This window comes from Colletotrichum higginsianum, chromosome 10 (genome assembly GCF_001672515.1).
Source record: "Colletotrichum higginsianum IMI 349063 chromosome 10, whole genome shotgun sequence".
Classification (NCBI taxonomy): Eukaryota; Fungi; Ascomycota; class Sordariomycetes; order Glomerellales; family Glomerellaceae; genus Colletotrichum; species Colletotrichum higginsianum.
In genome coordinates, this window is record NC_030962.1 from 2,122,297 (window position 1) to 2,141,828 (window position 19,532).

The 19,532-nt window shown below is 54.5% G+C and overlaps 8 protein-coding genes across 8 annotated transcripts; 4 read left to right on the top strand and 4 right to left on the bottom strand.

Annotated features, from left to right (window-relative positions):
* Positions 1 to 228: 228 nt before the first annotated feature.
* CH63R_14115 (Nuclear membrane fusion protein Kar5) lies at positions 229 to 1,834 on the top strand (the record flags this gene model as incomplete). The annotated part of the gene is made up of 4 exons (XM_018309089.1): positions 229 to 823; positions 873 to 1,090; positions 1,143 to 1,364; positions 1,526 to 1,834. 4 exons carry the CDS (start codon positions 229 to 231, stop codon positions 1,832 to 1,834), a joined length of 1,344 nt encoding a protein of 447 aa, XP_018151407.1.
* Positions 1,835 to 2,565: 731 nt separating this feature from the next.
* Positions 2,566 to 3,657, top strand: CH63R_14116 (Carbon-nitrogen hydrolase; the record flags this gene model as incomplete). Its single annotated transcript, XM_018309090.1, has 2 exons — positions 2,566 to 2,610; positions 2,785 to 3,657. 2 exons carry the CDS (start codon positions 2,566 to 2,568, stop codon positions 3,655 to 3,657), a joined length of 918 nt encoding a protein of 305 aa, XP_018151408.1.
* Positions 3,658 to 4,010: 353 nt separating this feature from the next.
* Positions 4,011 to 6,569, bottom strand: CH63R_14117 (Rap1 Myb domain-containing protein; the record flags this gene model as incomplete). The annotated part of the gene is made up of 4 exons (XM_018309091.1): positions 4,011 to 5,567; positions 5,620 to 6,006; positions 6,055 to 6,393; positions 6,450 to 6,569. 4 exons carry the CDS (start codon positions 6,567 to 6,569, stop codon positions 4,011 to 4,013), a joined length of 2,403 nt encoding a protein of 800 aa, XP_018151409.1.
* Positions 6,570 to 7,468: 899 nt separating this feature from the next.
* Positions 7,469 to 8,844, top strand: CH63R_14118 (Palmitoyltransferase; the record flags this gene model as incomplete). The annotated part of the gene is made up of 3 exons (XM_018309092.1): positions 7,469 to 7,557; positions 7,633 to 7,786; positions 7,852 to 8,844. The coding sequence occupies 3 exons, from the start codon at positions 7,469 to 7,471 to the stop codon at positions 8,842 to 8,844; spliced, it is 1,236 nt and encodes a 411-aa protein (XP_018151410.1).
* Positions 8,845 to 9,302: 458 nt separating this feature from the next.
* Positions 9,303 to 10,544, bottom strand: CH63R_14119 (Aha1 domain family; the record flags this gene model as incomplete). Its single annotated transcript, XM_018309093.1, has 4 exons — positions 9,303 to 9,321; positions 9,383 to 10,038; positions 10,106 to 10,188; positions 10,322 to 10,544. The coding sequence occupies 4 exons, from the start codon at positions 10,542 to 10,544 to the stop codon at positions 9,303 to 9,305; spliced, it is 981 nt and encodes a 326-aa protein (XP_018151411.1).
* Positions 10,545 to 11,747: 1,203 nt separating this feature from the next.
* CH63R_14120 (uncharacterized protein) lies at positions 11,748 to 11,945 on the bottom strand (the record flags this gene model as incomplete). The annotated part of the gene is made up of 1 exon (XM_018309094.1): positions 11,748 to 11,945. One exon carries the CDS (start codon positions 11,943 to 11,945, stop codon positions 11,748 to 11,750), a length of 198 nt encoding a protein of 65 aa, XP_018151412.1.
* Positions 11,946 to 14,076: 2,131 nt separating this feature from the next.
* Positions 14,077 to 17,692, top strand: CH63R_14121 (uncharacterized protein; the record flags this gene model as incomplete). The annotated part of the gene is made up of 2 exons (XM_018309095.1): positions 14,077 to 14,305; positions 14,364 to 17,692. 2 exons carry the CDS (start codon positions 14,077 to 14,079, stop codon positions 17,690 to 17,692), a joined length of 3,558 nt encoding a protein of 1,185 aa, XP_018151413.1.
* A 582-nt stretch (positions 17,693 to 18,274) lies between these two features.
* Positions 18,275 to 18,610, bottom strand: CH63R_14122 (FMC1 protein family; the record flags this gene model as incomplete). The annotated part of the gene is made up of 1 exon (XM_018309096.1): positions 18,275 to 18,610. The coding sequence occupies one exon, from the start codon at positions 18,608 to 18,610 to the stop codon at positions 18,275 to 18,277; it is 336 nt and encodes a 111-aa protein (XP_018151414.1).
* Positions 18,611 to 19,532: the final 922 nt, after the last annotated feature.

Consider the following 19,532-nt stretch of genomic DNA (forward strand, 5'->3'; position numbering starts at 1 on the left):
TTGTCTCGAGCCACTGCGGTCAACCTCAATCGACCGAGAAAAAGCCACTCATCCACTCATTTCATCCTCCCAAATCTATGCTGTCGATCACGCACGCAAACTTCGCAGCGTACGAGGATCCCCTCGAGTTCGACGATCCACCGACACGTTACCCCTCCACCCTCCACCCTTCACCTAACTGCCTGCTTCCTTTTGCATTTACAACTTCGACTCGACTCTTGTAACAATATGAATCACAGAACCTCCAAGTTTCTATGGGGAGTTTTGTGGGTTATTTTCTGCGTTAGCGGCGTCGATGCATTCTCCTGGGGCAGCAACGGAGACAGATCCAACTTCCCTCGGTCCTTGGTAGAGCACATCGTGAACCCCACGGTTGCGGCCCGGGACAAGTCGCGCCTGTCAAGTGTCTTCGACGTCGCTATGCAAGAGCTTCAAGATCTCGAGTCCGAACCCTTGTGCCATCGTATCGCCGCCCGACTACTGGTTAACAATTGTCAGCTACTCGACGGGAAAGACGATGCTACCGTCCTCATCGATAGCGGTAGACAGGTTCGTGACTTTGTCGACTCTTATGCAGCCAGTCTCGCCATTTGCGACCTCGAAAGAGGCAGTTTTGTCATCCCCTCTGGCTGTACGCCGTTCCGAGAGTACTCTTTGATCAGTCTCCCTGACTCGACAATCCCTCGACTTCACGTTTCCCCTCAACAGATCGACTCGTGTCTTTCGGGGCTGGCCAAGTCAGACTCGGCATGGAATACTTGGGTCAGCTATCGCCACAAGGCTTTGAGGTTCTGCGAGGCTGCTCGTGCAGATAACGACAAAGGTACATTTCCCATCTTCATGTACTGATACCACTGCTTACCCTTTCATAGCCCAGAGTATTCGCCTGCACCAGCGGCTCACAGAAGTTCTGTCCAAGCTCTCTGAGGGGGTTGAGCGTGAACTTGAGGCTCGATTCGAGACCATCAACGCGCGAGCGACAGAGGCGACGAAACGGCTAGAGAAAATGATCCCTGACATTGACCGACTGCGAGACACACTTCAAGACTTGGACCACACGATTTCTCAGAATGTGATGCAGATGGCCCAGGTGAGTTAAGCGCAGGACAACAATCAAAACCTAATCTAATTTATAAATCAAGGAATCAAACTCTGCGATGAAAAGCGGTCTTGAGGATGCCCAAACCCTCCAACAGTTGCTGAGCGTTCTTCTCAAAACATTCTTGAGCAACAATGCCGAAGTTGCAGCGTCTCAAAAAGTGGCACTAACAAACTTCAAGGACCATGCTGAGCTCGAAGTTGCTGTTGTCATGTCCGCGCTCGCAACAGCTGCAGCGTCGTCTGTTTCCCTACAGAGTCAGATGGTGGGTGAATTTGAGTCCTACGAGGTCACAAACCAAGCTGATTTTGATTTAGGAACTGTCAACCCTTCAATTGACAGAACTGGCAGGTCGACAAGAGCACTTAGAGAAAGCCAGTATTATCCCTTTAGTTTGTCACCAACTCTCTTGCTAACATATCTCAGGGATTGGAGAGACTTCTAGATGTCACAGAAGACTTGTCGTCAAAGTACGAGTCCCATACCGATAATCTAGATCTGGCCCAGAGATTGTCAGGCAGTCTATTGGAGACACTAGACGATATGGTGATCTCAACGTCTGACGTTCGTGGCTCTCTCAGCCGTCGATCTAGCTGGACAAGCTGGCTGCCGTACCTCATGTGTCCGGCTGCATCCCTACTCATGGGATCGTACGGTCTACCGCCATCCGCCGTTAGGAACTTTGGACTTATAGTGCTAGGTAAGTTCACTGTCGGCTTCTTGATGAAGGCGTGAATTCTGATTTACCTGCCACAGGCGAACTCGCCGGCCTCGTCGTATCTTACGCCAGAGACCATTCTCCGAGCGCTCTTGATATTCCTCGATTTGGAAACCCCCCCCTACACTGCGATGCAAACGTCACACTTGCTTCCACTCTAGCTGAAGCTCGCCGTTCTCGAGACTTGCCAATGAAATTACGCAAGAGCCGGTGATTAAAATGATTCCGGGGCGTCGTGCGTCAAAGAGAAATACCGTCATACATACCCACATCAAACCACTTATACGGCCTTTATAACAACTGGTCTCGGGGCAATTGAGTTCGGCGTGCGTTTTTTTCGGGAGTTTTTTTCTTTTTTTCTTCTTTTTTTCAAACTTTGCTTTTACTTTCAGAATTACGGTCTGGCTCATGGGGGTTGCTGGTAATCAAAATGGGAAAAGCGATAGGGTTGCCTCTGACATCATTTTCTCTCATATCGACTTAGCAAATCGCCCACTCGGGTACATCGCTCAATAACTGGAATTTGGTCGTTCTCATTGATCTGTCCCCCGCCTCTTGCTTATCTTAATTCATGCCAGTAATGCCAGTGCAAGGTAGGCTGCGGGGAAGTACATGAATACAGACCGCTGTCATTGCCTCCCCTCATAGCCTAACCCCGACTTCTAGCCAAAGTTTGCCGTTGTCTCCAAACACGCAACTGCCTCCAAACTGCGGGATTAACGTCAAGACGAGACGAAAAATAGCGGCGATGTCGAACAAGGTTAAGATCGCGCTCATACAAATGCACCCCAAGGTCAGCAAGTCTAGGACTACCTCTCCTAAAAAAACGCCTCAACTAAGTTTAGCTCCCGCGCTCATCTCTTGTCTCTCTCCTGCGGGTTCCTTGGGTAGTTGTCTACCTGGCTCATGTGGACACGTAGTAATGCCACAAGAGGGGCTCGGGAAAGATTTCTGACAAGCATCACAGGTCGTCGCGCCAGAGGTGAACTTTGCCAAAGCAGAGTCGTACATCCGCTCCGCCGCGTCCCGCGGCTGTTCGCTCGCTGTCCTTCCCGAGTACCATCTCACATCATGGGTCCCCGACCATCCCGCGTTTGTGTCGAGCTGCGCACAATCAAGGGTCTACCTGGAGAAGTACCGGACGCTGGCCAGGGATGTTGGCATCTCGATTGTGCCGGGCACCATTGTCGAACTCGACGGCGAGGGCGACGACGACTTCGATCTCCTCAACGTCGCTTACTTCATCGGCCCGGACGGCGCCGTGCTGGGGCAGTACAAGAAGAAGAACCTGTGGCACAACGAACGGCCGCACCTCACCAAGGGCCCGGCACCGCACGGCGCATTTGACACGCCGCTGGGAAGAGTGGGGATGCTAATATGCTGGGACCTGGCGTTCCCCGAGGCCTTCCGGGAGCTCATCCGCGACGGGGCACGGGTCATCGTGTGTCCCGCCTTCTGGCTCGCGGACGAGTATAAGCACGAGGGCGGGGACGAGGGCGTGCAGGTGGTGAACCGGGACTCGGAGAGAGTGTTTCTGGAGAACGTGATGGTAGCGAGGGCGTTTGAGAACACGGCGGCCGTGGTGCTCGTCAACGCGGGCGGGCCTGCGGGCGGGGGCGGAGTGGAAGTCAGGGAGGGCGGGACGAGGGTAAGGTATTGCGGCGTCAGTCAGGTCGCGATGCCTCTCGTCGGGTCGCTTGGAAAGTTGGCTGCCGAGGAGGCGATGGAGGTCGTCGAGGTCGATCTTGGTTTGTTGGATGTTGCTGAGGGGGTATACAAGGTGAGGGAGGATATGAGGAAGGAAGGGTGGCATTATGGCTATTCGATTGTGAACGAGTGAGCGGTGGGAGGGGCCATCGCAATACGACAACACGAACAAGAAAGGAAGGAGAGGGGAAAAGAAGAGTCGAACAGCAGATTGCCAGTTGCGTTTCGGTGATGAGAAGATTTCCGCGATACTTCTGTGCACCACCCGGTCACTTAACCCATCTGACTCGGGATGGGAAAAAGGTGTTAGACGGGCTGATGGACAACAGGATAACGGTAAAGATTTATGTTGAAGATTAACTGTTCAAGGTAAGTAGCGCTAGATTGCAAACACCCGAATGGACATCAAACCCATGACTCGCAAGGGAGCGCCTTCATGGCCTAAGAGAACGGTCTTGTCAAGTGACGGCATCATATTCTGCCAGATCACTGAGAGCTCTCAGCGATCTCATCCAGATATGCTAAAAACTCCCTTCTTCGCTCGATCCGCTCTGGCATGTGTTTTTTTACCAGATAGTCCCAGTACTTTTGCAGCCTAGCTCTATCAGGCCCGGCTCGCTGGTCCGCGTCATCAACCCGTCGGAGTCGCTTGTCGTCGTTCTCCGTCCAGACGCCTTGCCAGTTGTGGGGCAACTCTTTGTGCTGTTTGAGGTATTTCAGCACATCTGTGGCCAGCGGTGTGCAGAGTGATGTGGCGTTGAGCGCCGTAACAATATCCTCGCGCGAGTAGCCAAAGTTGTCGAAGCGATCGATCAAGTCCTCGAGCTCGGCGGTCTTATCAGCTGATTCTTGGGAGTCGGGGATGGCTCGTTCTGTCTGTTCTCTGACGGCTTCTTCAACGGCTTCTTCGACTGCTAAGGCTTGAAGATTCCGGACTAGGACGGGGTTTGAGACTGGAACCCTCTCGCTGCTCTTGCCTTTGTCCCTGAAATACAGAGGCACGGGAGTCACAGCGTCGACTTCACTAAGTAGTTGCTGCGACGGCGAGATATCAAACTCGCCACTGACTTGAGAGTCCTGTTGAGGAGAAGCTTCGAAGGCGAAGGCGAAGTCTTGCGTCTCTGGTTCGAAGCGAGGACCCCTTCCGATGAGGGGTTGCTCAAGGTTCCCGTCTACTCCCATGTCTTCCTCGTCATAGTTCCTCCTGAAAACCCGCCCAGCGCTGAGCGAAGGGCTAGGGCCAAGATTTCCGAAACTGGCAATCCCTAATCTCTCATCGGGGGTTGAAGGAATTTCATCGTTTGCGCCGAGACGCTGTCGCTTCTTTCTGTTACTTGGGGTCGAAGGTGTAACGGAAGTCTCCACAGCGAGGGCTGGCCTCTTCTGGGAGGTCGCGATAAGAACATCTGATCGAGAATCTTGGGGCGGCAATTCTACCTCAGACTCATCGTCCTCGGACTCTGCATCGGATTCGTCCAACATACCACTGGCAGCGAAATCGGCGACGTACTCCATGTAGCATTGCTGTAGTGGCTGAGAAGCTTCACTCTGCAAGCCCACAGCGATAGCGGCCGCTTCCCAGTCAATTTCGACACCCCCTTGCTGGTATTGGCCCCTCACCGCTTGCCAAAGGAGCCATATGTCGATGGGCTGCCCATTGACTTCGGGGTTGATACCAGCATCTAATCCTCCGTACTCCCGGAACGCCTTCAGATGATCGAAAAAATCTTCCCTTGAAACACCTTGAGACGCTTCGCCATCGCGTTGGGGCTCTGACACCTTCTTGCCGTCATCCTCTTTCACTACAGCTTTAACTGGTGGCGCAACAGGCTCCAAATTCTGGATATCAGAGATTCTATCAGGCTGCCTGGTCATTTCCTTGCGTCGACTCGGTTCGCTGCTGCGGCCTGTGTCTGGACTGGACATGCTGTTCGCCCGTGGCTCCTTCGGCAAAGGGGGTTCGTCCTCAACGTCCTCATCCAACCGCGCTTTCAAGACATCTGTCCAGTGCCTTTTCCAAACAGCCCAGGAATGAACAGGGTGCTGTCAAATGTTAGCTCAGTGCCGGTGTTCGCCGAGGGAAAGAGGAACGTACTCTTTCTGCGAACTCCTGGAAAAAGCGAGTGGTGAATGGGGGGCCATGCTCTCTGGCCTCCTGGAGAAGCAGATCGTTTTCCGTATTGGTGAATGTGAGTTTCTTTGTGGGGGTGAGTTCTGCTTTGACTTCTGTCTCTTGGAAGTCTCTGACCCGCTGAGTCTCTGGTGCAGATGATCGAGCAGCAGGTGATGCAACCCGAGAAGGCGATCGTCTCCTTCCCGCTTGAGCAAGTCCAGCACGTCTAGTAGAGGACGGGGTTGGTGATGGCACCAGGGGCTGAGCCTCGGGAGCGGAAGCAGCCAAGCTCTCTAGGGCGGCCTGAGACAACTTGGAGACCTTCTTCACCCAGCGATCTCTCCAAGACTGCGAAGTATGACGATTGTTCTGTCGCACGTTAATCACAAGCTATGTTGCACTCTTAGACATACTTACGATCCCTTCAAATGCCTTGTAGATTTCGTTGCCGCTCCTCTTGTTAGGCGGGTGAGAGAGGACCCATTTGGTCAGACTCGCATCGTCGGCTGTGTTGAACGGAGTGCGGGTTCCTTTGATTGGCGCCGACAATACAGCGGAGCGAGAATGTCCGACCGCACGCGACGCTACGGGAGACGGGTGAATAAGATACTTGTCTGTCTCCTGCAAAGCACCGTTGTCGACGGAATCCTTGATAAACTTCCAATGAAGTGATCCCAAGGGGCAATCTGGCCTGACGTGATCGGCGATGACCATGTCCGCCTGCTTGTCCAACTTGACAATCTTACCGCCATTTTGCTATTGACGTAAGCTTTTGCGACCTCGTCGTACTTAGAACTAGGGCACATGTATACCGTAATCAGATCCAGGATGTTTTTCCTGTCGGGAACGCGCTGCGTGACAAAGAAGCTGGTTTCTCTGAAAAGTGTACCCTGAGCACCGGGTACTCCGTGATACGTAATCGCCGCCGACATCTGGGGAGATTTGATGATTCTGAGAGTTGAGAAGTGGATGGCCTCCGTAGATTTGTCCAGTCTGGTCCTGACGATGCCTTGTGCGCCACTGTTTATGTTTTCAAAAACACCGTCGAAGAAGAATTAGGTCTGCGAATGGAATGAGACCGTGATGAATGCTCCTGGTTGGTTCTTTGCCACTAGCGTGCTAGTTAAGCACTGCACAGAAGCAAGAATAAGCGTGTCAGGTGTGTTTGAGGGGATTCGCAGCGAGGTCGCGCCTTCACTCAACGAAAAAGAGAGAGAAAATTACGATGAAACCAAACAACTGCTGGTATAATTTGTGTGCGGGAAAAGCTGCATACTTCGGTTGGATCCTGCAGACGATGCTGCATCTGCACCTTTTCTCATTCGACCTTTGACACGATGTAGGTAGGAAGAAGGTGACGCGTGACTTGCACAATCTAGGTACCTTTGTCGCGTAATCACGTGTGAGAGTTTATGTATTTAAAAGATGGTCAGTGTACAACCTTTTTGCTACATATGCACAACGGGAACCTGGAAACCGTCTAACTCAACGCTGTGACCTCTTCTGAGATGCAATGATGTTGCACTTTTGCTGACATCGCTCAAAAGTCACAACGGACTTTCGACCAGGTGCGCCAGATCAGCTGAGCTCCTAGATCGTTCTGCTGTGTTCCGGTGCTTTGGGCAAGGTGGTGGGCCTGGGCTGATACCTCAGGTTTTACTCGCTACAGTCCGCGGATTTGAGAGTTTGTTGCTGCACTGCCCGCTTCGGCTGATTTCCTGCCTGAGCTCTCTACCTAGGCAGAACGCCGCTCTACCAACCCTTGCATGCTGTCCCTCTTCTAATAGAGCATGATCTCTGGGAAGTCGTAGAAGTTTAGAATACGGTTATCATGGGGACCCTCAGGAATGTGGCACTCCTCGTGCTGGGCATCTCCTTTACGGTCTTCGTCGCCTTTTTCGGCCGATTGCCGGCTTTGAGGTTTGTCACCATACCCAGCCCAGAATGCTGTATATCATATATCGCGCCGTAAATCCATTTGCTAACCATCATCAGGCACACACCCATTGCAACATTGCATAGGCTTATGTGGATTCATATCCCTAATGCCTTCTTGGCTGTAGACAAACTCTTGACGGGAGGGAGGTTCTCAACCTCCATGATGCGCTTCGGCAACTACATGATGCATGATCGACATCCCACCGTCGTTGTAAGTGCCTCGACAAGATGAGCAAGCGTCGTACGCTCTGTGTTGTGACAAGCTGACGTCCCCAGATATTCTTCCTTCTCATTCTCTCCGTATCGGAATATTTGTACCTACCCGGCGCCTGGCCCCAGCTTCCCCTCTTCCACAAGATCACAGGCTCTGTCGCCATCTTTCTACCCTACCTCTTTCTCTACCTGTCCGTCATGGCTGACCCGGGCTACATCACGTCTGAGAACCACGCATACTACATGTCCCTTTACCCATACGACTACTCCATCTTCTTCCCCGGCCAAATATGTAGCACCTGCAATCTCATCAAGCCGCCTCGCTCTAAGCACTGCAGCATCTGCAAGCGCTGCGTCGCCAAGCTTGATCACCACTGCATCTTCATCAACGGCTGCGTCGGCTACCGAAACCAGCACTATTTCGTCCTGCTCTTGCTATCCACGGCCCTACTCACCTCCTACGGCGCTCTGCTTGGCTTCAGCCTGCTGTCTGGTAAAGTCGGCTCGCAGTACCCGGCATGGTCGATTTGGCCGCCCAAGGGCATGGAGGTCAAGGAGTATCTGCTCGTCTGGAGCTGGGCTCTGCAGGACAATGTCGGCATGGGCGCGGTTACCCTACTCGCGGCCATGACGTCCCCCTTGGTCTGGGGACTACTGAGCTACACAGTCTGGCTAATCTACTGCGGCACCACAACCAACGAGTCTTTAAAGTGGTCAGACTGGAAGGCAGAAATGGACGACGGTTGCGCTTTCAAGCGCAACATGCCTACGAATCGTATAAAGGATACTCGTTTCGAGCCAGAGCGGACACGCTGGCCCCTAGATGCCCAGCAGGTATTGGCAAGGACCGATGATGGGATGCCTCCTCCGGATCACGGGCCGGGCGAGGGTGAGTGGGAGCGGGTATGGAACCTCAAGGATGTCGAAAACTTGTACGATCTGGGCCTATGGGATAATATGGCGGACATCTTTGTCTCTGACTACGACTTCAACGTCAGGCGCGACCAGCCGTCTGTGGAGGACCCCTGGCGCCAGAGGCATACATCTAAATCCTGACCTTTCTAGCATGGCGCCAGCTCAGATGAATATATCGTACATAGGATAGGTTTGATGCAGCGCATCGTCTCAAATAAAAGTTGCCCAGCTTCATCATGCACCAGCTGCTTAGCCTCTGCTTCATTCCTCTGTTGTCATCTCTCAAGTGTGCCCATGTAACAGCAGAGCTCGGGGAAATTGTATGTTAGGCCATAGCGCAAGTTCAATGTTTATCTTCGTTTCATTTCAACATGTCTCATCTAGCTCGTAACTAGAGCGTCTGAACCCATGGAACCTCGGACGCCCAGCCACTCAGGATCTGTAAGGCCAACCCTGAAAACCTGGCGATGTATGCCACTGTCCTCCGCACCGCTCATCCAATATGGCTGGCCATTTAACACATTGAGCTTCCTTGTCAGGTAGCTTGTTTGGCAGCCGCCGAGCGCCTTGAACGCCTCTCCTTGGCCAGGAGCATGCATTTACAAAATGGTGCCGAAACTAAGGCATTTGTTAGTACCGTGTGGGCAGTTGTTGTGAAGTTGTAGGAAGGAGAACATACCCAAAGGTGCGCTTGATGCTGTTGACATAGTATTCTTGCCAGTTGCGCTTAGTAGCCTCCTCCTCGCCGACGGGGACACCTTCCCATTTGACACGCATCAGTGTGACGTGATCGACGTCGTTTTGGTCGAATTCGATGCTAAGCTTGGAGAAATGACCCTCGGGCCACTGCTTCAGGCGCCAGCTCTGAACAATCTTTTTGGGAGCGTCGAGCTCGAGGTACTCGCCAGTGACGTTTCCGTCAAACAACTCGAACTTGGCGCCCTTGATGGCTCCCTGGAACACCTTTGGGGGGGCGCGGGTGAAGGCGGCGATGCGAGCGGGGTCAACAAAGGTCTGGTAGGCCTCCTCGGCCGTGGTGCGGAACTCGGCTGTGTCGGTAAGGGTCATGGTGTTAACGACGCTACCGTTACTGCTCTTGACGCTCGCCGAGTTTGAAGCGGGCTTCGCAGCCGACACTTGGCCGTGGTACTTGGGCGTGGAGAAGCCGCTCGAAGGGTTGGAGCCCGGAGCATGCTGAATGTCCTTTCCGTGCTCAGTGATCAAGGCTCCGGGGAGCTTGAGGAACTCCTGGCGCAGCTGGGGCAGGAGCTTGGAACGGACCAGGTCCTTGACGGGCTGCTTCTCCTTGGAGTCGGAGTAAATGTCGATGTCGAACTGTTTGGGCGGAGATATTCAGCGAAACTGGGTCTTGGAGATGGCAGAGATTTCACTTGGGACCCACCACAAACTCATCTTCCTCAGTATCGTGGGCAACCTCAGGAACGGTGATGGTGCCAGAGACTTCAGTCTCTTCAGAGGTGGTGCCTACGCTGCGTTAGCGAGGCTCCAATCAACTACTTCACACGGAATATGAGGCAATAGCAGGCAGAGGCTTGTCGTTGCTTGAACGAGATTTTATGGGATGAAAGACATGTGTTTGCATTGAAGTATGACCTACCGGTGTATTCTAAGACGAGCTTCACATCGTAAATGGTGATGACCTTGCCCTTCCTCTGGCTAACGTCGACGTCGCCATCCATGCTCACAACCTTGCTAATCTTTGCCGTGACACCGCCATCGGTGGACTCGACTTTCGTCAAGCTCTCCTCAAGATACTGCTTTGCCCAGGCCGAGGCATCCTTGTTGACCCAGTGCCAGTTGTTGGGGTTATGGAGGACCATTTTGTCGGCGGTGACTCGGTTTCTGATTTCAGGCTGCGAGGTAGGAGAACGTGTGACTGTGGGTTCCGAGTTGCGGTTAGCAAAAGGAAACGAGACGATGGTGAAAGGGTGTAGAAGGAAGATTGGTATGTGTCCCGGATCAGTGGTTGGTCAAAAGACCGCAGCGTTTTTCATCAAAGAAGGAGTACAAATCACTCTATGACTGGTGCCAGCTGGCGTATCATCATGTTGGGAGGCGCGGGGTAGTTAAAAGGGGGAAGGGTAATGGAGGACTGTGTCCTTACCTCAGTGCGGATTGGCGCGTTGGTGTGTCATGTCCAGGAGCGTTTGCGCATGGAAAGAAAGAGAAGAAGGAATTGATTCTGAGCGCGGGACCTTCTTTTGAAAGAAAGCTCTAGAATTCTGACGGGCCTCCGCCGGGCGGTAAATTTTCGGCCGTTTGGTTTGCCCGTTCTTGCGGCTCCCCCACCTTCAGCTCCATTCCCCAACTTGCTGCCTACCTCCCCATCTGCCTACCTAGGTACCTAGGTAGCTTGTGTTCCCGAAGCTGTACGGGAGCTTGATGGCTTTATGGTTCAGAGCTGTGCCTTTCCATTCCATTGGGTCAAGGAAACTGCGACTGAAGGCTGACAGCACGCCCATCTGAAGGGAAGGCAACGGCGACAACTCTGTTCAGATTGGCGGTTTCCTCAATGTCATCAACCAATTTGCACAAGAATTTGTGCTGGACATGTTTGTGTTTCAATCGCCTTCTTTTTCCCCCCTTTCCTCTTCCTCTGCTGGTCTCACTTGCTAGCTAGAAGTTTCAGGTCAGGCTGCAATGCGGCATCGCTACCCGTTGCTTGCTTTTCTTTATTAACATTGTAATGGATCCCTTGGATGGATTACATAAACAAGACTTCTTGTAGGCTGTAGTGGGATATCGCAATTGTCTTCCACTGAAGTTGGATTATCGGACGAATGGTCCGGAGGCGACAGTCTTTTGAATGTCACGGATAATGCCCCATTGTTGCCCATGACTCTGCTCTGTCTCTTCTCTTCCCAGACCAGAATCCGGTTGGCGCGCCACTATCTAGACGACGGCGAACATTCAGGTAGACAGGCAGGCACCTACAAGCATGCAGCTACGCGATCCTGGTAATTGCTCAACCAGGCCAGCTCCCCGAGATGGCAGCGCGTAGCCCCCGCACGTAGGGTCAGGACCTAAGAGACAGCGAGCTCGCAGGCCGACCCGGCCTCCAAGTAGATCTTTGGAAGTCGGATTTGGTCGCTCCCGATCACCCACGGTCCGCACTTTGCCTGTTGTCGCCGCCTCTCTTTGTAGGGCTTGTACACCTTGCAATGGCCGATGTTCTTCCCATCGCACTCGTGCGACGTCACCATGAGAAGTGTCGATGTCATCTCGGCACATCTCGCAGTAGTAACGAGAGAACCCGAGTTGCGTTCGTCCTGATACACGGTGACACGCGAAGCCTGCCTGTAATGTGAGACTTAGACAAACACTAATCTGGAGATGTCCCGGCGAGATTGATTCTAGACTCATGGATGTTTCGCGAGCCAAATGCCAGGTTCGGCGAATCGTAGGTCGTGGCAATCTATAGAACACCGCCTTTCCGTCTGTTCTTGAGTCTCCCCGCAGCGCGCTCCGTGCCCGTGGAACCTCACTCTGGTATACGGATACACTACGAATACATAATCACGTTGGAGAGGCTCCGCATCATGTGGCAAAGTCCTTCGGTACATTAGACACCTCCAAACCAACCACCGTTGGCGACAAGCCTTCTTCGCAAGCAACTGCTTTTGTAGGTGAGTAATGGAGTCGGTAAGAGCAGCCCCCAATCGCATGGTAGCTGACTTCCAAGTACCAAAGCTTGCCAGACGCTAATGCGTGACCATGAGGCTGCCGGCCCATGAATCGAATCACACATCCAAGCTCAACGGGGCGGGCGAGCGTCGAAGAAGACACGGCCTGGAGGTGGACAGAGGCGGTTGGATTCTTGGGCAAATCAACGAGCATTTTAAGCGCCGACAACCACCTCGACACCTCCTTTCACAACATCACCAGCCAATCACAACCTCATCATGCACGCTCGACTAGCCAGGGTCCTTGAAGGGATCCAAGAATAGACCGACCTTCCGTCAGACAGCCGACCAATCGTTACTGTCTCTCCCCAACACCTCCACCGGGTTCTTCTCTTGGCTCCATCAAAAAGACAGCCCACTTTCAACCAGCCCCTGACGCGATGCTCACTCCCGTTCCCTCTTCCTACACCTGCGCCGTGGCAGGTCGCTACGAGAGCTTGTCAAGGATCTCAAGGCTGCCTGTCCTCTATGCTCGCGTCTTCTCGTTGGTTGCTCATGCCGAAGTCTTATGCTCATGGTCCGGCTAACCATATCGACCCGATGCTGCGATCTTGACTATGAGCCCTCCTTCCCCCTCTTCTCCAGAATGCCGGTCGACGGACGGCTGTGCCAGTACCGCGTCATTCCATCACTCCAAAAGAAATGAAAGCCAGAGAATGCAATAATGGAGACCGAGACAACGTCAACAGCAGCAGCGTGGATGGCAGTACCGCGCATTCATCGGCATCTGCACGTTGTCAAGCAGTTGCAGCCACATGGGAAGTTGATAGCTCCCATCGCCATCCAGCGGCACCCTTCGTCACACTGGTACTACCAGCAAGCAAGTGCGTTTCGTGGACGACGGAAGGGACCGGACGCACCATCCATCGTTTTTCAACTATCCGCACACTACACTACTTACATCAGTTCCCCTGCCATGTACTGAGTCCCGCTATGAAGTACACATGTGTCATACAGCAATACAGGGAGTGGGCAAGTCGCTCATCTGAAAGGCGTTGTGTTTGCCACATCCACATCAAACTCGTCGCCGAGCGTCGACTGCCTTAGCCTAGACCTTCAGGTCCACCATCACGCTTTTGCTCCGGGACTTGACTGCTATTCCTGTCTCGCCATCGTGCTACCGAGAGCCCGCTCTCTCCGAACCCCTCCCTCTCTTTCAAATGTCTTGTCTCGACCTCCCCCAAGACTTGAGTGTCACAGGGTTGACCCCCTGTACGTGGGAGGCATGTGTGCACCTCCCTCCTTATGCAGGAGGTTGACCACACTGCAGCTGCAGCTGCAACCAAAACAGACCTGGCCATAGACATCTCTTTATCTTCTACATCCTCCCACCAACATTTCGTTCCCTTTGCTTCAGCCGCGCTCTCCCACCTTTCGGTGTGACGACCTTACCTGCCGGTTGCCTGTCTACAGTCTTGGTTGTGCGGCGTCTTTCGCGGCATGAGACTGGCCATCCCATCGGTCAAATTCCAACGGATTGGCAAAGAGAGAAAGAGAAGTGCAAAGAGACTGACAGGCCAGTTGTTGCTGGCTTAAGCCCGTCCATTTGACTGCAGCACGACTCGAAGTATCTCATATCTTCTCCGGGCGGACGTCCCTCCGAATCTCAATCTTCACTCAAGTCCTAGCCGTTCCTCAAGTCACTCAGCTTCTACCGACTCGGCTGATCATGAGTAACCCTCGCGACCCAACCCGGTTGCGACAGGGTCTCAATCCGCTGTTAACTCAGTCTCTGGGTTCATATCACGGCCATGTTAACACCCCGCTGTCTGGCGTTTCCTCAACTTACTTGCACTCGGCTCACACGCCGGCAAGCGCAATCCAGCCCTACAACCCGCAAGAATGGATAGCATCACCTGCTACCGTTCCCGAGCGGCCCCATCAGTTTCCTGAGCAGGGTAACACTTCTGTCCAACCCCAATGCACCAAGTTTTCCTTGCTGAATAATGTACAAAGGATCACCATTGCCTCCGCCTCCATACAGCCCTCCACGGAGCCAGCGACCGCCGAGCGGTATCTTTGAATCATCGCCAGCGGCCAATACATCGGCGGCACGCATACCTCCAACGAATCTTCACAGGCCGTCTCCGGAGCCTTGCACGAACACATCGTTTCCCCCGCCACCGGGCGTTATTGGTAGGGCAGGCTCCCGCGAAAGACGCTTTGGTTTCTCTTCCCTCAGAAGAAGTAGAGAACATCATGATTCAAGCCCCCCCGAGCCCATGCCGCCGACCTCGCTATCAAGACCTGCTCCTCTTCAAATACAGATTCCACATCACATGCTACGTCGCAACGATTCCGACTCATCACAGGGCCCGCCTGCGGCTCGACGAGCTGCCTCTGCAAGTGCTATTGAGACACCAACTTCGGCTCGCTCACGGTCAGCGTCACAGACAAGATGGGAGCCAGGAATGCCTCTTCCACCACCGCCGCCAGTGCCTCCACCGGCCTCATCCCGATCACAGAGTGTTCAAAGCTCACATAGAACGACAACACCCGTGTCATCGCCGCCCAAGAGACGGCCCCCGCCGAGCGGTGTGGCAGCTCTGGGACCAGTGCCACCGACTCCGGCAGACTGGGTTGACCAGCCTGAAGCTGCCAACCGTGCATCTCAGCGTAGGCCATCTCCGGGCCTGACTATCGACACCGCCAGCGCCGCAAGCTCGACTCAGACGGGAGAGTCGAGCAACTCTGGGGCACTGAGCTCTGGCGGAAGTCTGAGCCGGGCCAGAGCAGTCCGTCATGACAAGACCATCGTGCAACGTCGTGCAGAAAGCCGCACTAGACACGGAGTATCGCACAATTCTATAGATGGGGCCATCAACCCGGTTCAGCTTAGCGACATTGTCGTTCCAAACGAAGGTGCCCTTTCTCGCCGCCTGACCATCAGTAGATCAACACCAAGAAGCGGAGGCCGGATAGCAATGGACACCCCCAGAACCGGTGAGCAGTCCACAACACCACGAGCAGCGCCCGGGCCATCTCAACGGCCTCGCATCGAAGCCGCAACGCCGCCTTTCTCGCCTCACCCGTCAAAAGGTGCCCCAGTGGACGATGGATCGCCATGCGTTGTCCCGAAGGCATTGCCAACACCTCCTCAAACTCGATCGGCGTCCAGCTCACAAACAAGGTTCAGCTCCATGACCCCTGCAGATGGGCCCCCTTCGGCATCTATCTCGACCACCAAGCATACCGTCATCACACAGACTGCCGACCAATTTTGCAGTGAGACGGTAGAACGATTCCAAGCCTTCGCCATGAAAGAGTCAGCGTCGGCCACCGATGCCGAGCGAGTGCGGCTGTTTGCCGACTTTATCGTCAGTGAGTCCAGGATCAGGCGCGAAAGATACTCGTCGGCAATCGGCGCCATGGGCTCAGAGATATTCGACCTGACAAGAGACCTATTCCGCCCCATGGTGGCGAGGCGAGAGTCCGGAGCCTCGCAGGTCGAGTGGACGCCCCAGTCGTCTGAGCCTACAAGATCGCATCGCGGTTCGCTCAACTCCATCTATCGTGAGACGCCCGGAGAGACCAGTTCAGCCCCCTTATCAGCAAACGTGCCAGGTTCGCCTATTGGAGGGCCCGCCAACAACCCCAATTACTCGTCCAATTACATGCCTTCCCTCTCCCCGATATTGAGTCTCAGTGTCAGCGATAACTATGACGGCGACTCCCGAGGTCGCCCAGCAAGCAGGTGGTGGGAAGCAGATTCTTCAGGTGCGGGTGGTAAGCTGATTGAAAGATCCAAGAGGGAGTCCAAGTACATGGGAGTGCCCAAGGAAGCACGGGAAGCGCTTCAGTGGGAAGATAGCCCGCAAAGACATGATGGGTTCGCGGGGCCCAGCGACTCGAGGTCTTCGAATGCGTACCCTCCCGAGAAGACGGGATGGCACGAGCCGGAGCCGGTAGTTACCCCGCAGCCATCGAGGTACTCTGCAGACTCCCTCGGATCTTCGACTTCGCCCACGACGCCAAACCCTGCTCACCTGGACGTCTCGCGTCTCGTTACTCTGCCACCGCCTTATCCCCGCCACCACCCGGCCGTGAACAACAACCACCCAGAGTTAGCCGAGACAAGAATGGCCGTACGCCAAATCAGCGACCTCTCCGAGATCGAAGCCACCAAGGAGAGGTTTCAGGTGACGAGCACCAAAAAACGCGACGAGGCCGCGAAGGCCTCTTCTGAGCGGAGGCATGCTCTGCGGAACAATCTCCAGCAGGAGGTTAACGTCGGCAACATGTCATTCGCGGAGGCGTCGGCCATCGAGCAAGACTCGGTAGCAGCCGAGAAAGAAAAGCTCAAAGAGCTCGGCAAGACAGAGTTTGAGCAGTTTCAGAGCCAGGTGGTGATGCCGCTAAACGATCTCGTCACGGGCCGCATCGCAAAGGCCACAGAGCTCTTCGACAAGCTGGCAAGCAGTCTCTTTGACGACGTCGCCAGCGCGGCGGACATGCCGCAGGAGGAAGGCGATGACAAGCCCGAACTGCTCGAGAAACTGACGCTGCTCAAGTGGATTTTCGAAGCCAGGGAGATGCTGCACCGGGCCATCTACGACATTCTCACAGACCGCAATAACCGGTATCGCGACGTCGTATTGACGCCGTACCGGCTCGCGGGCAACGAGGAGAAGCTCCGCAACGCCGTGGGATTCTTCGCCGAGGACGCGGCGAAGCGGCAGCTGGTGTTCGCGCACGAGGTGCTTGCGCGCACGCAGGAGTTCCAGGCCGTCATGGAGATGAACGTCATGCGTGGCGTTGAGGTGCAGCTCTCGGCATTCTGGGACATTGCACCGCCTCTGCGCCGGCTGCTGGAGAAGATTCCGCCGTACCTAGAGGACTTCAACATCCAGATCCCGATGGCCGAGTACGAGGAGAACCCGTCGTACCGCCGGCACCCGCTGCAGTATCTGTTCAGCTTGCTGCTGCATACGGAGAAGAGCACGTACCAGTTCATCGAGTCGCAGACGAACCTGCTCTGCCTGCTGCACGAGGTCAAGGAGGCCGTGGCGCACGCCAAGGCCAAGGCCGTCCAAAGCGAGGCCGAGGACGGCGAGGGCGGGGAGTATGGCGACGAAGAGCGCGAGGCGCGGGCGCAGCGTCTACGGCACGACGAGGGCCGGATGCTGACGGACGACCTGAAGGAGAAGGTGCGCGTCGTCCAGGATCAATGGACCAGCGCCCTGGGCGAGAACATACGGAACGTCAAGCAGATGCTGGGCGAGTATCTGCTGGAGACGGGGGGGTGGGACGAGACGTTGGAAGAGGGCGGCGTTGGCAGCGTCTAGAATACCGGCGGGGGCGAAAAAGATCTCGAGGTGGAAGATGATGGGTTATGATTATTATTCAAGGCTTCAAAGACGTTGATACCCCTTTGCGTATGAGACGACTCTTGTTTACAAAACCTGCATAGACTAGGGGATTGATTGCAGCAATCCGGAAACTAGTCGACTTAAGACCAGGAGACGGGAGTAAAATTCCCATTTCCGCAAATATTTTCCGAGCATGTTGTTATTGTGTAATATCCTGTTCCCCAAGGAAAGGGAGGAGGAAGGTTCGCTCTCAGCCGACTGCCATATATGGATGAATGTCTCTTTGGCATGTTTTCCAACCCAAACGCCCGCCGTGTGTAATGTACATGTGTAAGGAGATGCATAATGATATAACAATACACAAAAATGACTTCCGTCGCGTGTTCGCGTCATCGGCGAGAAGATGGCTCTTGTGATACTCGGTCCTCGTTTCCTAGTAGTGAACGATGATGTCGGGGGATTCCGCCGTACAGCCGAGCCTCGTGATTCGACTGGCATCCGTCCGCATATCGCGCGATTCTTCAACGGTCTCCCGGTCGTGCCAATCTTCGAAACCGCTCAATTAAGACGGTCTTTGAATTCCTTGGGCAGGTCCATGCCAACCCTCCGGGCCGACAGGCGCACGCGCTCCTCCTCGTCCATGTCCATGCCGGGGTTGTAGCGCTCGAGGAGGGTGACGTAGGTACGCTGTGCGCGGAGATAAGCGGCGAGTTGCTCAGCCTCGGCGGCAGCAACTGCCGCGGTGTCGGCCTCGAGGGAGTTATCTTTGGTCGGGGCGAAGCTGGCTCGCAGGCGGTTGTGGATTGGGGGGCGCTTGCGAGCGAGGACGGGACGGGGTGGGAGCTCGCGCAAGAGGGAGCGGTAGATGGAGCGGAGGTGAGGGGCGGCCGTCATTGTTTCTCTGTTTGGTCTGTTGGTTTGGCTCTGGTATTTAGCTATTGTTGTTGAAGTAGGATGCGGGTTACAATGATTAATGTGGTGGTGTTTTCAGTGGTGGAAGTGATGATGGTCGATTGGCGATGAGAGTTCGAGGTCAGGGTCTGCAGCCCGGCTTCACTTTGTCACTCACCTGGGCGGTGGATCCCTGCTGCAGCACGTTGTGCACAGGTGCCTTGGTACCTACCGAACGTACCAAGGGAGGTACCTACTTTGAGGTGTCTAGGTAGGCCTATGCGTGTACTGCAAGGGCCGGGCACCTTTGGCACTAACACCACAAGCTGAAGCTCTCGCCTCAGTGCCTGCAGCGGCAGTCGTTGTACACTCAGTCGGCTGTCGGCCACGGCCCTCCCCCCCACCCGCACCGGCACCTGGAGCAGTAGGCACGGATGGAGGGGTAAGACCTGGTCAACAACGCATTCTCAGCTCCAAGTTTCCAGCAAAACCATCAGAGCTAAGAGAGCATCCCTCCTTCGAGTCACGCGCATATCCACCTGGACGAGAAGTGGATGATTGTGTAAAAAAGTTGATAGCTATCACCTATCATCATTGGCCCTTCCACGCCCAATTGCCCACCTGTGCAGGTCATGGGTGTGCCCTTTACATGACGCAACAGTAGCTTGAACCACCCAGTCAGACCAGACCAGACCAGACCAAAAGCTCGCTCTAACACAACACAAACACACACACCTCTGACTTCGTCTTAGAGTTCTATGCCCTTCGCCGTTCAACAATTAAACAAAACGAGACGGAACCCCACTAGGCTCTCGTCTATACCCTTCACCCTCCTCCTCTCTTCCGTACTCGTCGTGACGCTGGCCATCCTGTCCATACGAGCCATCCCCCGGCTCTCCCTCCTCTCGAGCCACTTCCTCCCTGC